At 42.2% G+C, this 22,693-nt stretch overlaps 1 protein-coding gene across 1 annotated transcript in view; it reads left to right on the top strand.

Annotated features, from left to right (window-relative positions):
* The first annotated feature begins 4,924 nt into the window (after positions 1-4,924).
* Copb1 (coat protein complex I subunit beta 1) overlaps positions 4,925-22,693 on the top strand; it is a 41,455-nt gene continuing 23,686 nt past the window's right edge. The window contains exons 1-7 of the mRNA XM_075971951.1: positions 4,925-5,039; positions 5,589-5,738; positions 11,339-11,568; positions 13,201-13,370; positions 19,106-19,220; positions 20,467-20,559; positions 22,494-22,631. Of these exons, the coding sequence (XP_075828066.1) occupies positions 5,648-5,738; positions 11,339-11,568; positions 13,201-13,370; positions 19,106-19,220; positions 20,467-20,559; positions 22,494-22,631 (837 nt within the window). The 5' untranslated portion in view covers positions 4,925-5,039; positions 5,589-5,647. The remainder of the gene's footprint in view (positions 5,040-5,588; positions 5,739-11,338; positions 11,569-13,200; positions 13,371-19,105; positions 19,221-20,466; positions 20,560-22,493; positions 22,632-22,693) is intronic.

Here is a 22,693-nt window from a genome sequence, read left to right as displayed (position 1 = left end):
AATGGGAGGCGGTGGCGGGGAGGAGGCAGAAATCCTTAATAAATAAATAAATTAAAAAAGATAATTTGTAGTGGGTCTTGGTGGCTCACGCCTTTAATCCTAGCACTTGGTAGGTAAATGCAGGCTTATCTCTGTGAGTTCGAGGCCAGCCTGATCTACAAAGTGAGTTCCAGGACAGCTAGGACTGTTACACAGAGAAATGGTCTCAATAAACAACAACAACAAAAAACTCAGTAGCTTAGATCCCTCTATAACTTCTTGGAACAAAATGCGCACACACAACCCAGCAGCTTTATCATCATCTCTGGTTATGTGCGTGTGTATGATGTCAGTCTCTGTACTGGACACAACCTCGGACACCTGTTGTTTAAGCTTGGGAACAGACCGCCAGTACCATGTGACTGAACTACTGTAGAGTTGCACCAAGCACATGCTAAACACTACTACAGAGTTCCTAACTTCTTGGACTTTTGGTGTAGAGTTTAAGAGAGGCTAAAATTAATAACATGAATTTCTTCCCCTGTCCCCTTCTCACTTAGCTGAGTGGTTTTGTTGTTAAGAAATAAGAATCGTGCTATTTTTTAAAATCTGTTTCCTAAATACAAACTATTACTTGGCTGAAAGTCAACTAAAGATTAAAAAGTGACAGTGTTTTACATTGACCTTAATTCTTTTTAAACATTTATTTATTATGTATACAATATTCTGTCTGTGTGTATGCCTGCAGGCCAGAAGAGGGCACCAAACCCCATTATGGATGGTTGTGAGCCACCACGTGGTTGCTGGGAATTGAACTCAGGACCTTTGGAAGAGTAGGCAATGCTCTTAACCTCTGAGCCATCTCTCCAGCCCCCATTGACCTTAATTTTAAGGACAGCTTTAGTAGGTGGTATGGAGCTCACAGTGACCATGCTGCTTGACAAGGTTCCAGCATTTTGACTTTGGATCACAATTCTGCAGCACCCTTTACTCTCATTTTTAATGATTCTCACTATTGTGCCTTTTCTATGGTCTTCAATGGAGGATAAGGATGTGTAGGCAGGGTTTTTCTGACCCACCAGCCAACTCCCAAAAAAACCATACACTTTATTACTAGTTATAAATACTTGGCTGATAGCTTAGGTTTGTTACTTTCTCTTGCATCTTAAATTAGCCCATATATCTTACTCTCCACCTCGTGGTGGCACCTCTTTTCAACAGGGCATGTTCATCTGCTTCCTCTGCATTTGGCTTTCGACCCCACCTTCTTCCTCTACACTCTTTGTCTGCAAGTCCCACCTAACCTCTCCCTGCCCAGCTACTGGCCTTTTGGCTTTTTAAAGCAATCAAAAGGCATCTTGACCAAGATACATCTTCACAGTGTACAAAAAAAGATTATTCCATAACAAGGATGTATACAATGGTAGCCTCTTTAAACAAAGTAATTCTTTGGAAAAGAAAAATCCCTGCCACTGTGAAACCATGTAGCATGATAACTTCCTGTTTCCACACAAATTAACAGCAAGATGCTTGCAAATTTAGATAAATAACATGTTTGATAACTAAGGCATATTTGATAATAAAGAATTATAAGTTCCTAAGGTCTGCTCAGGTTCACACTAATATTTGTCGAGCTTCGTCTTTGCTTACTTTTTAAACTTTAATTATTCTGATAAACTAAGCCATATTTAAAAAAAAAAAACTGCAATAGTCTATAATGGAGTGTCTGGTCTCCCCAAGAAAGTCCTTTTCCCAAGGTCAGTCATTTAGACAAAAGCTCCCATTCCCTGTAGGGCTTGAAGAAAGTTGTCTGCTTGCTAAAAAGGGAGTCATTCTTGTCTCTGGCAAGAACTTGGGGCCCTCTGTTAACATGACTGGTGCCTGTGTCAAAGTCAAGCTAGTTTGACCAATTCCTCACCACAAGGCACAGCCCAGCTCACATGCCCCTTTCTCTCTGTGCAAGTATTAGAGTACAAACGGTGTAGCCTCTCTGAATAAAGTAGCAGCTATCCCAGTTCACCCTCAGATCGCCTCAATCTCCTTCCCCTCACTGACTCCACCCTTCATCTTTGAGTTCTGAACTCAGTGGAACTGGACTCTGGCAAATAAGTTGGCTTTTTGAAAGTTGTGTTTTTGTTTTTTCCCAATATGTATGTGGTTTTAGTTTCAAGATGGATTTTAAAAATCCTTCCCACTTTGGAAATATAAAAACCAAGTTAGAAGGACATGCTGTGCAACCACTAACTAGCACTACAGGATACAAGGCTTGCTGCTGCTTCCTGGCTGCCAGTCTATGTCCAGTTTCAGGGAGACCCTGTCTTGGAAGCGTAAATCAGGATGATAGACCAGCGTGTTTATGATCCTCTGGCCTTCCACTCGGATGCGTGTGCCTCACACAAAAGTTTTTCCACTCTAAGGACCTTACAGAGTTTGTTGTGATGTCCTTGTCTGTTTAGTCTGTTGAGCTCAGTTACTCAGTTTAGTCTGCTGAATAAGTGAACAGGACGATCCCTAGTGCCATGGAAGTCTTCCTACGGACACAGATGATGTCATCTGGAATCTGAGCATCTTCACGTGCAGTTCTGAAGAGCTGGCACAGTCAGAAATAAAAAGCTGAAAAATGGCTCTTACTGTTGACCGTTAGGCAGTTTGGAGCAAATCTCTAGTCCTTTCTGCCCTTGACTTGTGTTCTTATGTAATTTTGACATACAAAGTTTTTACACTGAAATAATTTGTGATTTGGAGAGTATTCAAAATGATAGGTTGTGTGTTAGGGGTAAAAGTTCCCAAAATAATTTATATAAGAATTAGTGAAGCGGGAGGTAGAGGCAGACGGATCTCTGTGAGTTCGAGACCAACCTGGTCTACAAGAGCTAGTTCCAGGACAGGCTCCAAAACCACAGAGAAACCCTGTCTCGAAAAACCAAAAAAAAAAAAAAATGAGTGCACAGAGCCCAGCAGTGGTAGCACAGGCCTTTAATCCCAGCATGGGAGGCAGAGGCAGGTGGATCTCTGTGAGTTCAAGGCCTTCCTGGTCTACAAGATCTAGTTCCAGGACAGGCTCCAAAGCTATAGAGAAACCCTGTCTCGAAACAACTGGAAAAAAAGTGCACAAAAGGACCATTCTTGACTGCATGTCATTCTCAGAGAATAATGCCGAGTAGAAGAAGGCTGATCGTAAAGATTCCATTGGATGATTCTATTGACCCACTGGAATGGAAAGATAGTTGTCAGGTTAAAGTGGGTACATGGCTGTGACAGTAGCTGGACCACAGGAGGGATCGCTGGTAAAACTGATCTCTATCTTGACTGTTGGTGATCACACAAAACTGAATTTGTTGTCTAGAAGCAATTACATAAATGAGAGTATATAAACCGGTGGACTCTCAGTAAGGAGACAGGTCAGTTTCCTGCAAGACGACTTCATGATACAGAGGAACTGGGGACGACCAGAAGGCTTGTCGGAATAATTCTATCCCACAATCACCTAGGTTAAAAACATGTTTTAAGCTAGGCAATGATGGCACACACATTTAATCTCAGCATTTGAGAGACAGAGGTAGGTGGAGCTCTGTGAGTTCGAGACCAGCCTGGTCTACATACAGATCGATTTCCAGGACAGGCTCCAAATCTACACAGAGAAGCCCTGTCTTGAAAAAAAATGGGGTGGGGGGAGAATTTTTTTTTTTAATGCACAGGCCAGGTGTGATTCCGAGTGCCTGTAATCCCAGGCAAGAGACAGTAGATAGAGATGACGGTCATTTTGGGCGTTCAAAGTGAGACCATCTAAAATCAAAAATACCACCAGAGAGGTCACTCTTACAGCGCTGTAGACATACAGTGTCTCTAGGATATTTTGAGTGCTGAGGGATGTTTTTTTTTTAATTTAATGGTTTCAGAAAAGAGAAATGTCAGAATTGCTGTATTCTGTGTAGATGATGCTGTTTGTAGTCTGGATCCCCAAATGAGGTGAACAGGTCCTATCAGACCTGTACACACGGGACGTATCCATGTCACACACGCCTGTAGTTAGAACTGCCTAGAAACGGAAAGCCACCTTCTGAAGACCATTCTGGTAATTTGGGTAGACCCTGTGGTGCTTTTTCAAAATTTTGTTATTAATAATGACTAGGACATTGGCGTGGGCTATGGGACCACAAATGAACAAGATCTATACATCTAATTGTGGCTGTAACAATTCGTTCTCTGGAGACAAAGGAAAATCCTTTGAGGCTAGCTCCCTTGATGCATAAAACCTTTTAAACTATTGGGAGCTCTCAGAGGATAGAAAGAGGTCGTTCCTGAATAAAGAGTAGATAGTAGGCCGGGCGGTGGTGGCACACGCCTTTAATCCCAGCACTTGGGAGGCAGAGGCAGGCGGATCTCTGTGAGTTCGAGACCAGCCTGGTCTACAAGAGCTAGTGCCAGGACAGGCTCCAAAACCACAGAGAAACCCTGTCTCGAAAAACCAAAAAAAAAAAAAAAAAAAAAAAAAAAAAAAAAAAGAGTAGATAGTAGTAGTGGCCAGGCAGTTTCTGATATCCACGTAACTCCAGGACAGCGGAATAAAGTCAGATTCAGATCACCAGAAGTGTTAGCCCTCAAGTATATCTTCATATTATAACCTAGTTGCTTTATTAAATTTAATATCTAAACTCATCTGCCAAATAATCAGTTAATTTCCCAGTTTATTATAAGTGAGAGCAAAAAGAGAGTCCGCTGGACTTCTGTTTCTCTTTTGTACAAGTTTTAGTTTCTAGGAACTGTTAAGTGATCACAGGGGACTCAAAGGAAAAAAACTACAATATTTGCTCTCTCTGAGACAAAAACGACTCCTGAAAAAGGAAGAAGACAGCACGTCCTTCCAGCGCGCAGCCGCAGAACGGAGAAGGCTTGGCCTCTCTGGGCCGCCGTACAGGATCTGTGGCTGCATCCTTCCTCGTCTCCCCGCCTCCTTCCACGTCAGCCAAGGACTTGGTGGAGCCGTCCCAGCAGCCGCTGGCTGGAGCCGTAGTCGACGGTCCAGCGGTTCCTTCCCGGCCGTCGCCCCTCGGAGCCAGGTAGCGACCTGAGCCCCGAGCCGTGGTTTTGCGTGGGTCACGCGGTGTCGGCGAACCACCGGCCGGAGAGACGCCGGGCTCTTGACTAGGCCGCAGCGACAGGCGGTGGGGGCAGGGAGCTGGGCCGCGGCCCCGGGACTGTGGGACCGGGGTCTGAGCAGCCCGAGGCCTGGCCGTGTGTGGACGGAGGTCGGGGAGGGGCTGCCGGGGCGCACCCACCGGGGACCCGCAGCGTCTTTGCTCGCGGGCTGCCCTCCTGGGCGGTGATCAGGCTGTGTTGTGTTGGAAATCACTACCCTGTGACGTGGTGCTCCGGGTTGTCACTGTTGTGTGGACCTCGACTCCACTGCTTTCCACACCCTGGGCCGGGGAGCAGATCAGGACCGTGTGGTTCTCACTAGAGTTCGTGGAAGAGAGGGTGAGCCCTGTAGATTGACATCCGCAGAAGCCATACGGAAAGAACTTTCAGGCAGTATAAAGATCAGGACTGATTTGCGAAATTTGCCTTGTTTTGTTTTCCTAATTGATACCTGTGTTCATTTTTTGTAGATTTTCCTGGCACCCTTCGTCCTTTTTGTCTTGTGTCGGGTTGGTTATAACCAGAAACCATGACGGCAGCTGAGAACGTGTGTTATACGTTAATTAACGTGCCCATGGATTCAGAACCCCCTTCTGAAATCAGCTTAAAAAATGATCTGGGTAAATAGTTTCTCAATTCTATCGGAAATTGTTTTAATTGATAGATTAAGAACATTAAGGACTGGACAAATTAATGTTTTTTACACATGTCTATATTGTATAATATTTAAATCCTGTCAAATATAATTGCCTCCTTATCATTCATCATTTTTTTATGCTGAAACCGTTTCAAAAACTTTCATCGAGATTTTAAAAAATATATAGTACATAGTTGTTAACTATTTAGCAATCTTCCTGGTGTCATATCAGAACTTCTGTTCTGTTACTCATCCATTGGTCAGCCTTACCCATTCTTCCTTCTTACTCTCCCCAGCCTCAGTTAACCACCATCCCCCCACCCCCATTTTTTTTTTTCTTTTCTTTCTTGAATTAAGGTCATACTCTTTTCCTAGGCTGGCCTAGAACTCAATAATAGGCCAGGGCCGCCTCAAACTATGTAAGTTCATTTCTCTTACCTCTGCCTCCCAAGACTGGCCATTAATCAGCTTTTACTTTCAACTTCTGTGATAATGTAGATTGGTACATCTTAAAACTTTCCACTCTCAACCCCTTTTTCACTTGAGGAAGTATTTTCTTTCTTATGTATCCGTGTATGCAGATATGTGCATGTTCTGTGTAACTATATGGCAATCCAGAGGTAAACCTTAGGTCCCACCGACATTTCACGTTCCCCTATAGTTAGAAGTGCTTGATTTTTCTAGAGTTTTGTTAGAAGTTTCTTTCAGTAAGTTATGTGTGCTTGTGTGTGCATGTGTGCACATTAATCCAGGTCCCCTCAGGTCAGAGGGTGTATCTAATCCCCTGAAGCTAGAGTTACGGGTGCTTGTGAGCTATCTGATGTGGGTGTTAGGAACTGAATTCGATTTCTTTAATTGCACATACTGCCCTTAACTACTAAGCCATCTCTCCAGCCTCCCATCTAGAATTGTTGAGAATGTCTTAGGAAAAAGGATTTTTTTAACCTTTAAGCTTGCAGTATTGGCATACAGAAATACAATAATATCCCAGTCTAATGTAGTAAAGCTAAGAAAATAAAATCATTTAATTACTTGTCTCTTAAAATACAATTTCTTGGGGGCTGTAAAGATGGCTCAGAGGTTAAAAGCACTGACTGCTCTCCAGAGGTCCTGAGTTCAGTTTCCAGCAACCACATGTGGCTCACAACCATCTATAATGAGATCTAGTGTCCTCTTCTGTCATGCAGGCACAACACTGTATACATAATAAATAAAACTTTTGGCTTTTTGTTTTGTTTTTTAGAGACAGGATTTCTCAATAAATAAAATCTTGTTTTTGTTTGTTTGGTTGGTTTTTCGAGACAAGGCTAGTGGAGCCTGTCCTGGAACTCATTCTGTAGACCTGGCTGGCCTCGAACTCACAAAGACCCGCCTGCTTCTGCCTCCTGAGTGCTAGGGTTAAAAGCGTGTGCTGCTGCCACCACCCGGCAATTCTTTTTTAAAAAGAAAAAAATATAATTTCTCACATAGTAGATAATAAGTTGGTATAAACAAATAAGTGAAGTCATTACTGAACTAAATGTGAATATTTCTTACAACTTTATAGTTTCATTTTGAAAATATTTTTTGTAAAAAGAAACGTTTTGAGTTTTGAAAGCCTTTGCTGGGCTCCTTTTAAAGTATGTGCTGGCCATTCCTAGTGGTGTGTACTTGTAGTTCCAACTGCTCAGAAGCCTGAAACAGAAGGTCCCACTTTTAAAGCTAGTCTGGGCAACCCTGGACCCTGTCCTGGTGAAGTGACAGGGACTGTGGATATTGTTAAGTATAGCACTTACTTACCGAGCACTCGGGAGGCCCTGAATTCAATACCCACTACTAAGAAGAGAAAAAATATGTGCTGTGTAATTTTAGAGTGTGGGGTTGAGAACAAGGTCCTACTCTGTAGCCTGCCTAGAGCTGGCTAACTCAAGATCCTCCTGCTCCAGTTTTCATGTGTGTGCTTTCATACCCAGTGTGCAAAGTGAGTCTGTCAAAGAAGGGCTTTTGTTTGGTTGGTTTATTTATTTATTTTATTGAGACAGGGTTTCTCTGTGTAACAGCCCTAGCTGTCCTGGAACTAGCTCTTGTAGACCAGGCTGGCCTTGAACTCACAAAGATCCTCTAGTCTCTGCCTCCTACGTGCCGGGATTAAAGGTGTGCGCCACCACCACACAGCACTAAAGAAAAGATTTTTATATACTTAATTCTTAGTTGAATTATTAGCAAGTGCCGGGCGGTGGTGGCGCACACCTTTAATCCCAGCACTTGGGAGGCAGAGGCAGACGGATCTCTGTGAGTTCGAGGCCAGCCTGGTCTACAAGAGCTAGTTCCAGGACAGGCTCCAAAGCCACAGAGAAACCCTGTCTCGAAAAACCAAAAAAAAAAAAAAAAAAGAATTATTAGCAAGTATAAATCGAACTGATAACACTTTTTTTATTTGGTTTTTGTATTTTGAGACAGGGTGTCAGTATTTGCTCTGACTGCCCTGGAACTCAACTGAGATTGACCTGCTTCTGCCTCTCAAGTACAGGGATTAAAGGTGTGTGCTATCACACCTGGCCCAACATTGTTTTAAATATAATGAAAATTATATTTCAAATATTGGAAATTACCTTTTAGGAGGTACTTTGAAGTTTTTAAAGAATCTTAATATTTTACTTGCCCATGGTGGCACATACCTGTAATCCCAGCACTAAGAAGGTAGAAGTGGGAGAAAAAGGAACAACAAATAAATTTCTCAGTTTAAGTTGTTAGAATAAAAGGAAATTGAAGTTGGGGCGTTTAAAATACAGATGACATAAGTTTTTTGTTTGGTGTTAAACTTGCTTTTGAAAGTATAGTTATAAACTGAGATCTAGCTGGGCGGTGGTGGTGCTTGTCTTTAATCCCAGCACTTGGGAGGCAGAGACAGGTGGATCTCTTTTAGTTTGAGGCCAGCCTGGTTTACAGAGCAAGTTCTAAGACAGACTCCAAAAGCTACAAAGAAACCTGTCTCGAAAATTAAACAAACATAATAAATAAATAGAGACCTAGTCTGCTGAACTTTTGGAAATGTAATAATTTATAAACAGAAGAAGCCATCAAGATTATAATAACCTAATTTTATGACTTTTAGACTTTGTGTCTTTTATATTATCAAATAGAATAGGGAACAAAACACCTGAAACATCCTAAAGGGAGGTAAGCCCAGTGGTCGCGCACTCATGAACAAGGTTCTAGATTCAATCCCGGAACCAAAACAAAACCTAAAGAGGGAGGGAGCTTAATTTAAAGAAACAAAAGATCTTTTAGGCTCTGAGTACCACTTAAAACATTGTTTGAATTACTCAAACATGAGGATTTTCTCTATTCTGCAACATAGGAAGATATAGCTATGGGGTAGTAATATATAGCCTTTAGGATGGTATTTTGGGGCTTTTTGTTTGTTTTTGAGACTGGCCTTCTATGCAATATGTAGATGAGATTGGCTTTGGTCTCTTGATCATCCTGCCTCACACTAGTTTGCTGGGTTACAGAAAAGTGCCATCAGAATCAGTGACAAGCAACTGATTTATTTAGTATGATTCCTCTGAAGCTTGAGCTCTTGTAACCCTAACAAGTAGTCAGGTACAGTCTGTCTCTTTGACAGAAAGAACTGCCTTTAAAAGTATTTTTAAAGATTCATTTATTTACATGTATGAAAGTTTTGCCAGCATTTATGTATAGGCACCGTATGTATGTCTGGTGCCCAGATTGGTCAGAAAAAGGTGTAGGTCCTCGGAACTGGAGTTAGAGATGCTTGTGAGCCATGAGGAGGGAGGCTGCTAGGAATCCCTCAAGCACAGGTCCTCTGCAAGAGCAACAAGTGCTCTAAGCTATCCAGCATCTCTCCAGTCCCAAGAACTCTGCCAATAGCCATTCTTATTATTAGACCCAGTTGTCATTATTTTCCTTATGGTAGCATAGCCATAGGATTAAATCTTCTCTTTGTCCTCTCTTTTTTCAAATATTTGATTCATTTATGTTATGGGTATTTTTAATGTTTTGTCTTCAGAGGTCAGAATAGGGTGTTAGTCTTAAATCCAGCTCCTCTGTGCCAGTGCTCCTAACTGCTAAGACATCTGTCCAGCTCTTATTTTAGGATAGACACAATTATGGTAGCAGTGTACTTATTCTGTACTTCTGTCTGCTTTTGAATTTTGGACCCAGAAGTTTTTTTGTTTGTTTGTTTGTTTGTATTATGTATACAGTGTTCTGTCTGCATGTATGCCTGCAGGCCAGAAGAGGGCACCAGATCTCATTGTAGATGGTTGTGAGTCATCACATGGTCTCTGGGAATTGAACTCAGGACATATAAAAGAGCAGCCAGTGTTCTTAGCCTCTGAACCATCTCTTCAGCTCCAGAAGACTTTTAATACCATTAATTTTTCAATGTTCTTAGTAATTGAAATTATAGATAATTTTTTTCATGAAATCTTAAAAAAATTTTTTTTGGTTTTGTTTTCTTAAAACAGGGTTTCTCTGTGTGGTCCTGACTGTTTTGAAACTCTCTGTAGATCAGGCTGTCCTCAAACTTAGAGATTTACCTGCTCTGCCTCTCAAGTGCTGGGATTAAAGCCTCCATAAAATACTTGATATTGAGTAGTTTTTACTTTTACTAACATTAAACTTAAAAGTAACATATCCTTTTTTGTTTTCCCTTGTTTTTTTTAAGACAGGGTTTCTCTGTAGCTTTAGAGCCTGTCCTGGAACTCACTCTTATAGACCAGGCTGGCCTCAAACTCACAGAGATCCACCTGCCTCTGCCTCCCGAGTGTTGGGATTAAAGGCGTGCGTCATCACCAGCTGGCTTTTTTTTTTTGCTATATCCTTAATTCTAATCAGTGGCTACTGGCTCAGTGTTTTAATTTTTTTCCAGTTGTTCAGATGAACAAGAAAAGGAAGTCTTTAATGTTATATGAGTATTGAGGACCATTTTCTTTTCTTTTTTTTTTAATATTTATTTTATTTATTTATTATGTATACAATATTCTGTCTGTGTGTATGCCTGCAGGCCGGAGGAGGGCACCAGACCTCTTTACAGATGGTTGTGAGCCACCATGTGGTTGCCGGGAATTGAACTCAGGACCTTTGGAAGAGCAGGCAATGCTCTTAACCACTGAGCCATCTCTCCAGCCCTGAGGACCATTTTCTAAATTATTACAATATCTAAAATATTTAAAGTCACTCTGTTCATGCTATCTTTTTAAAAAATAGTTATAGCTGAGAAAATGCACATAAAATTAAGTTACTTTGGGTTTAGAAGTACTTAACAGGATTTGCTTGGCTTGTTTTTTGGTATTGGGGGAATGGCGCTGCCACATCTGTTTGAAAACCAAAGACATGTGGTGTAGCTATAGGCCAGAAACTAACTCAATTGGTTAGGGGCCAGGATTCTAATCCAGTACCTCAGATCATGTGTAAGGAATCTGAGATTCAGAGGCAAAATAGAGCCACAAGCACATCATTTGGATTTGTGACCTTATTACCACAGCTGATAGTAAGTTTTCATAGCTTTTTGAACTGTGTGAGGAACTTTGAAGTAATTGTGCTTTTTTGGTTTATGTTTTTAAATTATGGAATCAGAGAAAGGTGATGTGAAGTCCAAGACTGAAGCTCTGAAGAAAGTAATCATCATGATTCTGAATGGGGAGAAGCTCCCTGGTCTCCTGATGACTATCATCCGTTTTGTGCTGCCTCTTCAGGACCACACCATCAAAAAGCTGCTTCTTGTGTTCTGGGAGATTGTTCCTAAAACAACTCCAGATGGGAGACTTTTACATGAAATGATTCTTGTGTGTGACGCATATAGAAAGGTAAGCTGATGGAGGAAGGTCATTGGTTAATAAAGAAACTGCCTTGGCCCATTTGATAGGCCAGCCCTTAGGTGGGTGGAGTAGATAGAACAGAATGCTGGGAGAAAGAAGCCGAGTCAGGGAGTCGCCATGATTCTCCCACTCCAGACAGACGCAGGTTAAGATCTTTCCTGGTAAGCCACCTTGTGGTGTTATACAGATTATTAGAAATGGGTTAGATCAATATGTAAGAGCTAGCCAATAAGAGGCTGGAACTAATGGGCCAGGCAGTGTTTAAAAGAATACAGTTTCCGTGTAATTATTTTGGGGCACAAGGTAGCCATGCCAAAGCCGGGGCAGCCAGAACGCAGCCCGCAGCTCCTACAACAGTAAGCCAAACCATAACTGTTTGCTTTGTTCTTTTGTAATTATAAAATTGCTCTAATAGATACTTTTTTAGTTTTCAAAATTAAATCTTTGATGAGATGAAAATTGTAAATATTTGTTATGGTAGTTGTAAGCTCAAAAATGTGTTCAATTTATGGCTATATATAGGCTTAGGGTGCACTGTTGCACCATTAATAAAAACCCAGAGAAAGATATTGGGGTTCAGCCTGAAGATCAGAAAAGCAAAGCAGCCAGCCACTAGTGAATTCTTACCTCTCCCAAGGCTCAGACGAACAAAAGGGGCGATCCTGCAGTGCTCCCCACCAACCTCAGACTCCACACATCTACTGAGTTCCCTTCTCTTCCGTTTCTATTCTTCTCTCTGCCCAGCCATATCGCTCCTGTCTCCACCTCCCTAGTGCTGGGATTAAAGTCATGTGATCCCAATGCTGACATCACCTCTCCGAGTGCTCTGTTTCTCCTTTAGATAGATTCAATCTGTGTAGCCCAGGGTGGCCTTGAATTCACAGAGATCCACCTGCCTCTGTCTCCCCAAGTCCTGGGATTAAAGATGTGTGCTACTATTCTCTTGCCTGTGTGGCTGGCTAGTATGGCTGTTTTGCTGACTTCAGGCAACCTTTATTTATTAAACACACAAATATACTATTATGGTACATGACACTGGGGATATCTGTGAATGCTGCCCGACATAAAAACCTAACATTATCTGATACTTTTTGGTGGATTTTGGACTGGGGAATTTTATTTAATTTTGTTTTTCACGGTAAGTATTCTGTGTGTCTCAGCATGAACTTTGTAGATGACAATGTCTTATTGTAATATTATACCTGTAAAAATTACTGTAAAAAATTTATATTGTTGGCTTTTCCTATGTTTCCTATGTATTTTTGTGTTACTAAGGAAACTGGTGAAATGCATGAAAATTGCTTTGCTCTAGGGGAATGAGAAGGAAATGATCTAGATCTTTTTCTTAAGATTAATTTTTTCAAATTATAAAGTTTTACATTGAAAACTTGATTTTTATAAACGGCTGAAACTTAGGCCTATGAGATGGCTCAGCAGGTAAAGTGCTTCCTGCCAAGCCTGATGCCCGAATTTGATCCCTTGAACCCACATAGTGAAAGGAGAAAACCGATTCCTCCAAGTTGTCCTTTGACCGCACACACACTCACACACACACACGTAATTAAATGTAAGGTTTTTAAAGTTGAAACTCAGTGTTTCCTACTATAATTTTTATATCAGGATCTTCAGCATCCTAATGAGTTTATCCGCGGATCTACTCTTCGTTTCCTTTGCAAATTGAAGGAAGCAGAGTTGCTTGAACCTTTAATGCCCGCTATCCGTGCTTGTTTGGAACATCGTCACAGTTATGTTAGGAGAAACGCTGTTTTGGCCATCTATACCATCTACAGGTAAGGAAAAATACACCTTTATTTCTGTTTTAAATGTTTTAGACTAAAGGTTCCAGCGTGGTTGGTTGCAGAATGTATGTACTTGTAAATATGTTTTGCTAATCAACATAGTATTTTTTTCCCTTACTATCATTAAATTGTTAACATGGAGAAATCAAAAACGTTGGCAGTAATGGACACTAGTTTCTGTATAACAACAATCAGATAAAATTGTGCCATTTAACAGTATTGTATGATTTCTAGTTTAAGGCCATGGCCATCAGCCGGGCCCAGCCGGGCGGTGGTGATGCACACTTTTAATCCCAGCACTGGGGAGGCGGAGGCATCTGGATCTCTGTAGTTCAAGGCCGGCCTGGTCTACAAGAGCTAGTTCCAGGACAGGTTCCAAACAGCTACAGAGTTTTTGTCTCAAAAAACAAAACAAACAAAAAAATAGGCGATGGCCATCATTTTTAATTGTATTGTTGCAGTTCATTTAGTTCGTTTATTTACTTGCTAAAGGCATTGCATTGTCACGTTCAGCCTCATCCTGCAAGGAATGACGCGACCACCGGAGCTCTTCTTACTGAGTTTATTCCAGGACTTTATTCACTTTCTCCCTTCCCCTCTCTCCTTCTCTCTCCTCTCTCTCTTTCCTCTCTCCCTCTCTCTCTCGGTAAATCTCTCCCAGCCCTTAAGTAGGCATGGGCTGCCAATCCCGGATTGCCGGGTGGGCATTGCCCATAGGCCCACGCATATGCAGGCAGCTGATAATCCTTGTGTGATCATAGCATAGGTCAGGCCTTAGCCATCTCAGGAGTTGATTATACATCTCCATCAGGTGTGACACCATACAGCTCGCCCTTTTGTTTTATAAAGCAACAGGTAAGAGTAGAGGTCTGATCTCTGTTAAAAATGAAACATGTACTAGTGTTTGTCCAGGTGTCATCCACTCAGAGAACACTAGACCTGTCCGGTGCCTTTTTACAGAGGTGGGAGTTAGACACCAACCCACATGCAATCAGACTTGTTCTTCTTGAGGCTGATATATGCTTACCTCAAGTGCAGTGCACAAGCCTCGCATCCTGTGCTCAAATATAGATAACCAAGCTTGAGGGGACTGTCCTGCTTCAATGGCTGTGAAGGCCTGAATGATCATAACTGCATTGCAATGCTGTGAAACCCTTATGTGGCAAATGCACCATAGGCATACCAGGGAGGCAAGCACCATTAAGCTTGCCAGGGCTCTTATTCCCGCCCACTCCCTCAGATGATCCATGGAGTGATCCAGGAAGATAGTTCTTCTGCCAGGCTGGTATCCATGCGTGTGGAATTTGCAGTCACCATCGTCACTCCCAACTTTTCCAGTTGTTCGAATTCACCAGATCAATTACCTAAAAGATATCTAGACAATTCTTTAGATTTTTCATATCACACACAGCCCCAGATACTTCCATTCACAGCCAAGCTGAGCCAATTGCCACAGCCGCGGCTGTGCTTGCGGCAGCAGCAAGGGCAGTCAGAACTGGTAGCAGAGGGGCCAGCACAGAGGAGAGGAAGGGGAGGCAATCTTGCTTTCCCCTCCCTGGCTTTCCTCTGCCTGCTCCTGTCATTAGGAGTGGCTTTGCCATGACCCCAGGAACAGTCATCTACCACTGTTCCTTCAGCAGTCCCCTAAATAACATACCCCAGCTGCCATACCCCCGTGGCACATTCATTGTTGTCAGCTGAGTGCGTGGAAGACACCTTCCTCCCTCGCGCACCTCTTTGGCTTCCCTAGCAGCCCAGCTGATCCTGCTTCTGCTCTGAAAGGGCCCCGCTTACACCACGTTTTAGGGAATTTGGGCTTTGTCAATCTCTCTGGCTACTTCCTGCTGAGCAGGGACATTGCATTCTCAGGGGTTTTTACTGCAATTTACTGCCATTTTCTAGCCGTGCTAGGACTCAGGACTCAGGTCATAGCCCCAGGGGAGAGGTGGAGGCAGGCAGCACGGTGCAGCTGGCCCCAACCCCGGGTGGGCCGGCCCACTGGTTGCCCCGGGCTAGGACAGAGGTTCAAGCCTGTCTGTGCTGCTGCCCTTCTTTGCCCTGAGGCCCACGCTGGGACTGGCCTAGCTCTGACCTTGTTGGTCCTCAAGGCAGGTCCCACTGTTTGCAGCTTCACAGACCCCAGTGCTGCTTGGCCTTGGAGCCACCTCAAGCGCCTAGGCCTTGGAGCCACAGCTGCTCACACTCCACTACAAACTCTGGAGGTCTAGGTAATTCAAACCACATGAATATACCTCCCTTCCTTAGCATACCTTGTTCAGCGGCAAAATTCAGATCTCTACCAGGCTTATCCCAGGATGACACATTAAGATTGCCAGAGGCGGCAAACCAAGGAGCAATTGTGTCACATTTAGCCAAAAACCTCTCCAAAGCGCTCCGTAACAGCTCGTTAAGAGCCAGAAAAATCAGGTGTGATGTTGAAGCGCCCATTCTAAAATCCTATTCTTCCTTTTATTTTCATTTTAAACCATCCACTTTGGTCGTGGCTCTGCTTACCCCCACTCTCCCTTCTTCTACTGGCGAGAGCGGGGAAAACCCGCTTTTTGTCGCGGATCCCCAATCTTTACCTTGAGGATTATCTGGTGCACCCCCTGACTGCAGCAAGTTCTGGGCTCCACGGAGAGAGGTTTGGAGGCCACCACTTGTCACGTTCAGCCTCGTCCTGCAAGGAATGACGTGACCACCGGAGCTCTTCTTACTGCAGTTTATTCCAGGACTTTATTCACTTTCTCTCTTTCCCTTCCCCTCTCTCCTTCTTCTCTCTTCTCTCTCTCTTTCCTCTCTCCCTCTCTCCTTCCTCTCTCTTTCCTCTCTCCCTTTCTCTCTTGGCAAACCTCTCCCAGCCCTTGAGTAGGCATGGGCTGCCAATCCCAGATTGCCAGGTGGGCATTGCCCATAGGCCCACGCATATGCAGGCAGCTGATAATCATTGTGTGATCATAGCATAGGTCAGGCCTTAGCCATCTCAGGAGTTGATTATACATCTCCATCAGGTGTGACACCACGCAGCTCGCTACATTGCATCTTAACCTTGTTTTAAAATTCTCATTTTGAACAGTATGGTTCTTGTACTAGAGGCTTTGAGGAAGGAATTCTTTTAGTGAAAAAGGCTGCGATTCTTGTTATTAGAACAGCAGAAAATTTGCCCTGGACGAGTGGTGCATCCTCTTAAGTCTAGCTTCTAGGGGGCCTGAGTCAGGAGGATGACAGGCTTGAGGCAATTTAATAATCTCTGAAAATAGAAAAAGAAAAAGGCTGGGGACATGCCTCAATGGGGGAATGTTTATTTAGCAGGAACAAGGCCTTGGGCAATCATTAGAGTGAAATAATAAAGGTGAAGATTTTGAACTTTAAAACAGAGATTGTAAGATTCAGAGGAGGCTAGAGTGCTAAATTGTTATAGTCATGGTTGTCATTCCAGTTAGATTGTGGGACTGGGGGGATAGAGCCCAGAAACAGCCCTTGCCTAGAATGTGTGAGGGTGGTCCTGAGTTGGATTCCTAGCACTGCCAGTTTAACAGAATATATATTGTGTCTTTGCATGTTTGTGTATGTGCATGTTTGTATAAGCATATGTGTATACTCAGGCTAGAGAACCACATTAGGTAGTGTGTATCGGGTATTAGGTATCAGGCACCATCAACCTTTCACTTTGACATGAGGTCTCTCATTGGCCAAGAACTCACCAAGTAGTCTATGCTGGCTGACCAGAGGTCCCCAGGTATCTTCTTGTCAGCCACCTTTACAGCTCTGGGATTTCAAGTACACAGCATCAAGCCTAGTTTTTTGTTTTCTTTTCTTTTCTTTTTGATTTTTTGAGACAGGATTTCTCTGTTTAAGAGCTTTGGTGATCCTGGAACTCCCTTTGTAGACCTGGCTGGCCTCAAACTCACGGAGCTCTGCCTTCCTTTGCCTCACAGAGTACTGGGATTAAAGGCATGTACCACCCATCATGCCCAGCTTGGTCTTTTCTTTGTTTGTTTTTAAATGTAGGCTCTAGGGATGGAATTTAGGTCTGTAAGGACTTTACCATCTAAGCTATCTCTAAAACCCATGGCATATTTTTTTTTAAATCTTTTTTTTTATTGAGAAAATGAGAAAAAAAACAAGTTTCCACCTCCTCCCAGCCTCCCATTTCCCTCCCCCTCCTCCCACCCTTCTCCCCCTCCTCCCACCCTTCTCCCCCTCCTCCCACTCCTTTCCCCCTCCCTCTCCAGTCCAAAGAGCTGTCAGGGTTCCCTGCCCTGTGGTAAGTCCTAGGTCCTCCCCTCTCCGTCCATATCTAGGAAGGTGAACATCCAAACTGGGTAGGCTCCCACAAAGCCAGCACATTACGTAGGATCAAAACCCCTTGCCATTGTCCTTGGCGTCTCATCAGCTCTCATTGTTCGCCATGTTCAGAGAGTTCAGTTTTATCCCATGCTTTTTCAGTCACAGTCCAGCTGGCCTTGGTGAGCTCCCAATACATCAGCTCCGCTGTCTCAGTGGGTGGGTGCACCCCTCGTGGTCCCGACTTCTTTGCTCTTGTTCTCCCTCCTTCTGCTCCTCATTGGGACCTTGGGAGCTCAGTCCAGTGCTCCAGTGTGGGTCTCTGTCTCTCCCATGGCATATTTTTATAAGCGTCTTTGTACTTCAATATATTACTTGGCTGAAACACAATTACATTTATCTTAATGTTATGATCTCTGTTGACAGAGTGATATTTTGTTGATAATGTAACTGAATTCTTAAATGTTACCAGAGGCACTATGTATATTTTAGAAATTTACAGGGCTCATAAAAATGGAGACAGAAGACAATTGAAAATTTGATCAGCAACCAGGCTGTATGATGCAGTTAGGAATTTTTGGAACTATGATAACAGATTCCGTTATGATATATACTTTATTACATATTCCTTTTTAAAATGATTACTGTTTTGTTTAATGTATATAGGTGTTTTGCCTGCATTTATGTATGTGTACCACTTATGTACCTAGTGCTCAAGAATGGCAGAAGAGGGTTTGAAATACTCTGAAAATGGAGTTATAGACAGTTGTGAGTTACTGTGTAGGTGCTGGGAATAGGATCTATGTATGTCCTCTGGGAGAGCAGCCACACTTGACCTGTCTCTCCTGCTCCTAAATATTTATTACTCTGCATACTACAAATGCTTTTACGTTTCTAAAGAAGTGTTAGTAAATACTGAAACTGGTTTGTTGTGTTGTTTTTGTTTTTCGTTTTGTTTTTTGAAGACAGGGTTTCGTTGTAGTTTTAGAACCTGTCCTGGAACTCGCTCTTGTAGACCAGGCTGGCCTCGAACTCACAGAGATCTGCCTGCCTCTGCCTCTGCCTCCTGAGTGCTGGGATTAAAGGTGTGCACCACCACTGCCCAGCTAAAAACAGACTGTTTTATTCACTATATATTTCTTAAGAAAAGTTGCAATACTGTGAAGATTGATACTATAGTCCTAAAGACAGTCATTTGACATCAGTTAATAGAATATGTATTAATTAAATCCGTTTTTATCTGATTAAACTGGGAAATAATTTGTTAATTCAATAGATAAAGTGTTAGTCTGTGATTTCTTCTCCCACTTCTAGTTGATGTACAGTTCTAAAAAGAATTGTGTTATGGAGTTAAGTTTTAATGTTGGTAATGTCTGTAAAGTAACTAAAATAGTAAGTGGGTTTTTATTTACTCTGGATGTTATTTGTTTTGTTTAAAGAAATTTTGAACATCTTATACCTGATGCTCCTGAACTGATCCATGATTTCCTGGTAAATGAGAAGGATGCAAGCTGCAAAAGAAATGCATTTATGATGTTAATTCATGCAGATCAGGTAATGTGCCTAAAATACTTTCTTTCTATAGTAAAATGAAAATTGAAAATGCTGCAAGGTCCTTGGCATGTTTTCTTTTCTTTATTGGTTTTTTGAAGCAGGGTCTTACTATGTAGCTCTGGCTGTCCTAGAACCAGGATAGCCTTAAACTCACAGAAATCTACCTACTTCTGCCTCCCAGGTACTAGGATAAAAGGCATGTGCCACTATGCTTAGCCTGTTTTTAATTTGTAGGTTGGTTTGGAGTACTGTGGTTTGAGGTCTACAGAGCAAATTCCAAGTTAGCCAGGGCTATACAGAGAAACCCTATCTCTTAAAAAAGAAGTATTAATATTTTTACTGAAGAGATTTTAAGGTCATAGTTTTGTGTGTACGTTGTCTGGTTGGGAGATTTTTCTTTTGGATCTCAGTAATAGGAATATAGCTTTGCTCTATATTCATTTTGGGATTTTGTGACAGAATTTCCCTACGTAGTACTTGCTATGTAGATCAGGCTGGCCCCAAATTTGCAGCAATTCTTCTGCCTCTGCCTCAGGTGCTGGGATTACAGGCATGTGCCACCACACCTGATTTAGAAATAACTACACACTTAAATGGCTAATTTACTTCAACTATGTGAGTATCCTGACATGTAGGACTAGGATTTCCCCCTAGATCTACCTGCTAAAGAAATTCAGATAGTACAGGAGCTGGAGAAATGGCTCAGTGGTTAAGAGCACTAACTGCTTGCCTAGAGGTCCTGGGTTCAATTCCCAGCACCCATATGGCTGCTCACAACCACCTATAACTGTAGTCCCATAGGATCCAATGCCCTCTACTGGTGTGCAGACAAAACATCCATACATATAAATACATACTTAAATTAATAAAAATTCAGGGAATACATATGTGGCCTATTCCAGAAATTATTTTTGCTTTTTGTTTGTTTGTTTGTTTTTCATGACAGGGTTTCTCTGTATAGCCCTGGCTGTCCTGGAACTTACTGGCCTCGAACTCACTGAGATCCGCCTGCCTCTGCCTCCCAAGTGGAAGGATTAAAGGCACATGCCACCACCATCTGACAAATTTTTTAATTTCCTGATGTACATTTGTGTCAGCTTTTTTCTTAGTTCTTTTTTTACTTCCCCTTCCTTCAGTAATTGTTTTTGCCCAATTTCTTCACTAGTTTTATATTTGGGGTAATATTTCTAAAGTTATATTCATTACACTAAATGAAGATTATGATAAATGTATTCTTATTTTTTAGGATCGAGCTTTGGATTATTTAAGTACATGTATTGATCAAGTTCAGACATTTGGAGACATTCTACAGTTGGTTATTGTTGAACTAATATATAAGGTAAGAATGATAATTTATGATGTGTAAATAAATTTAACAGCTTAAGACAAAAGTAAATAGTCTTATTCTGGAATATTCTTCAATTGCTATCATTTTTATTTGATATTGTATATATGTATTTATTGTGATTGGTGGCGTGCCTCAGGATAACTTTTTTTTTTTAGTTTTTCGAGACAGGGTTTCTCTGTAGCTTTGGAGCCTGTCCTGGCACTAGCTCTTGTAGACCAGACTGGTCTCGAACTCACAGAGATCCGCCTGCCTCTGCCTCCTGAGTGCTGGGATTAAAGGCGTGTGCCACCACTGCCCAGCTGTCAATATTTTATAATATTACCAGCTAATAACCCCAAAGTGGCTCTGGGTTAAGTAGAATATAAAGGACGTACCTCTCTCAATATGAATCAAGCACAAGAAATAATTAAACTTGGTGCTGTGGTTTGGATATGGTTTGAGTGTGTCCCCAAAAGTATTAGGTCTCTGTGTGTCGGTATAGAAGTGTTGGAACATAGGAAGCGAAGCCTAGTGAAAATTTTTGGGGGACTACTGCCCTTTAAAGACAAAAGTGGGGGCTAGAGAGATGGCTCAGAGGTTAAGAACACTGGCTGCTCTTCCAGAGGTTCTGAGTTCAATTCCCAGCAGCCACATGGTGGCTCACAACCATCTATAATGAGCCCTGGTGCCCTCTTCTGGCCTGCAGGCATACATGCAGGCAGAACACTGTGTACATAATAAATAATTTAAATAAATAAAAAGGTAAGTTCCAGGATTTCCAAAAAGCTTCAGAGAAACCCTGTCTTGGACAAAAAGCGGGGTCAGGGGGATTCTCATGAAACCCTGAGGTAGTTCTCAGAGACCACGGTAGGAAGCCCTGAGGCTTAAACCAAAGAACATGGAGAACTCTGCCTGGCCCACACACTCCCTGGATTTGCTCTCAGTGCTGTTAAAACTAGGGAGAGGGTCAGCACTTCATAGGCAGCCTTTTTGTTATTGGGGTTTTGTAACGGTTGACTGTGCAACCCAGCCTAGCCTTGAACTCCTGCCTTGACTGCACTCTAGTGTGCAGTGTCTTTGAAAGCGTTGATGTCATAGTAATAGGTAAATATCATCCGGGTTGTGCTCATAGTCACAGTCCTTCTTCATTAGCTTTCTGAGGGCTGGGATTACAGGTGTCCACTACCACTACTATCAGCATGTTTCTTTTTTGGCTTGGCATCCAGAATAAAAATTGAGATAAAATGCCGGGTGGTGGTGGCACATGCCTTTAATACCAGCACTCTGGAGGCAGAGGCAGGCGGATCTCTGTGGGTTCGAGGCCAGCCTGGTCTACAAGAGCTAGTTCTAGGACAGGACAGGCTCCAAAGCTACAGAAAAGCCCTGTCTTGAAAAACAAAAAAAACAAAAACAAAAATTGAGATAAAATGTAAGAGTCTTTCAGGTCATTTACATTAGTAGAATGGTGAATTTCTCTAACTTTTCTCTCACTTGTTTAAAATATAAAAATCTCTTATAAGCCAACTGAAGACTTTGTGTGAAGCAGTGAAATGTAAATTATGATGAGATGAGTAGCTATGATAAGATGCATGAGTAGCTATGACAGTTACTTTAATTTACTTTTTAATTTCTTTGTGTAGACACATGTCATAGCATACCTGTGGAGGTTAGAGGATAACTTTGTGGCATAGGAGCTGCTCTCTTTGTATGAGTTCCAGGGGTCTAACTCACGTCGCCAGCTTGCTCCACAGACACCTTTACCTTTTGAGCCATCTTGTCAGCTCCTGCGACAGTTATTTCTGAAAACATCAGTGTTTGTTATATCTCACACGGTGTTGGCTGGTATTTTTGTATATCTTTGAAAGATTAATCATAGCTTTCATATTATATTTTATGTGGATAATGTTCTTGAAATCAACTTAAGCCTAAATGCTTTATTTTCCCAGGTCTGTCATGCTAATCCATCAGAAAGGGCCCGTTTCATTCGCTGTATCTATAACTTACTGCAGTCATCTAGCCCTGCTGTAAAATACGAAGCTGCTGGGACATTGGTGACACTGTCAAGTGCACCAACTGCAATAAAGGTACTTTGAGGATTAGATGCTCAATATCCTGTCTCATCCATCATAATTTAATGACACTGCAG

The sequence above is a fragment of the Microtus pennsylvanicus genome, chromosome 5 (genome assembly GCF_037038515.1).
Source record: "Microtus pennsylvanicus isolate mMicPen1 chromosome 5, mMicPen1.hap1, whole genome shotgun sequence".
Classification (NCBI taxonomy): domain Eukaryota; kingdom Metazoa; phylum Chordata; class Mammalia; order Rodentia; family Cricetidae; genus Microtus; species Microtus pennsylvanicus.
Note: the sequence above shows the minus strand (reverse complement) of the source record. Positions and strands in the feature narration are given on the sequence as shown.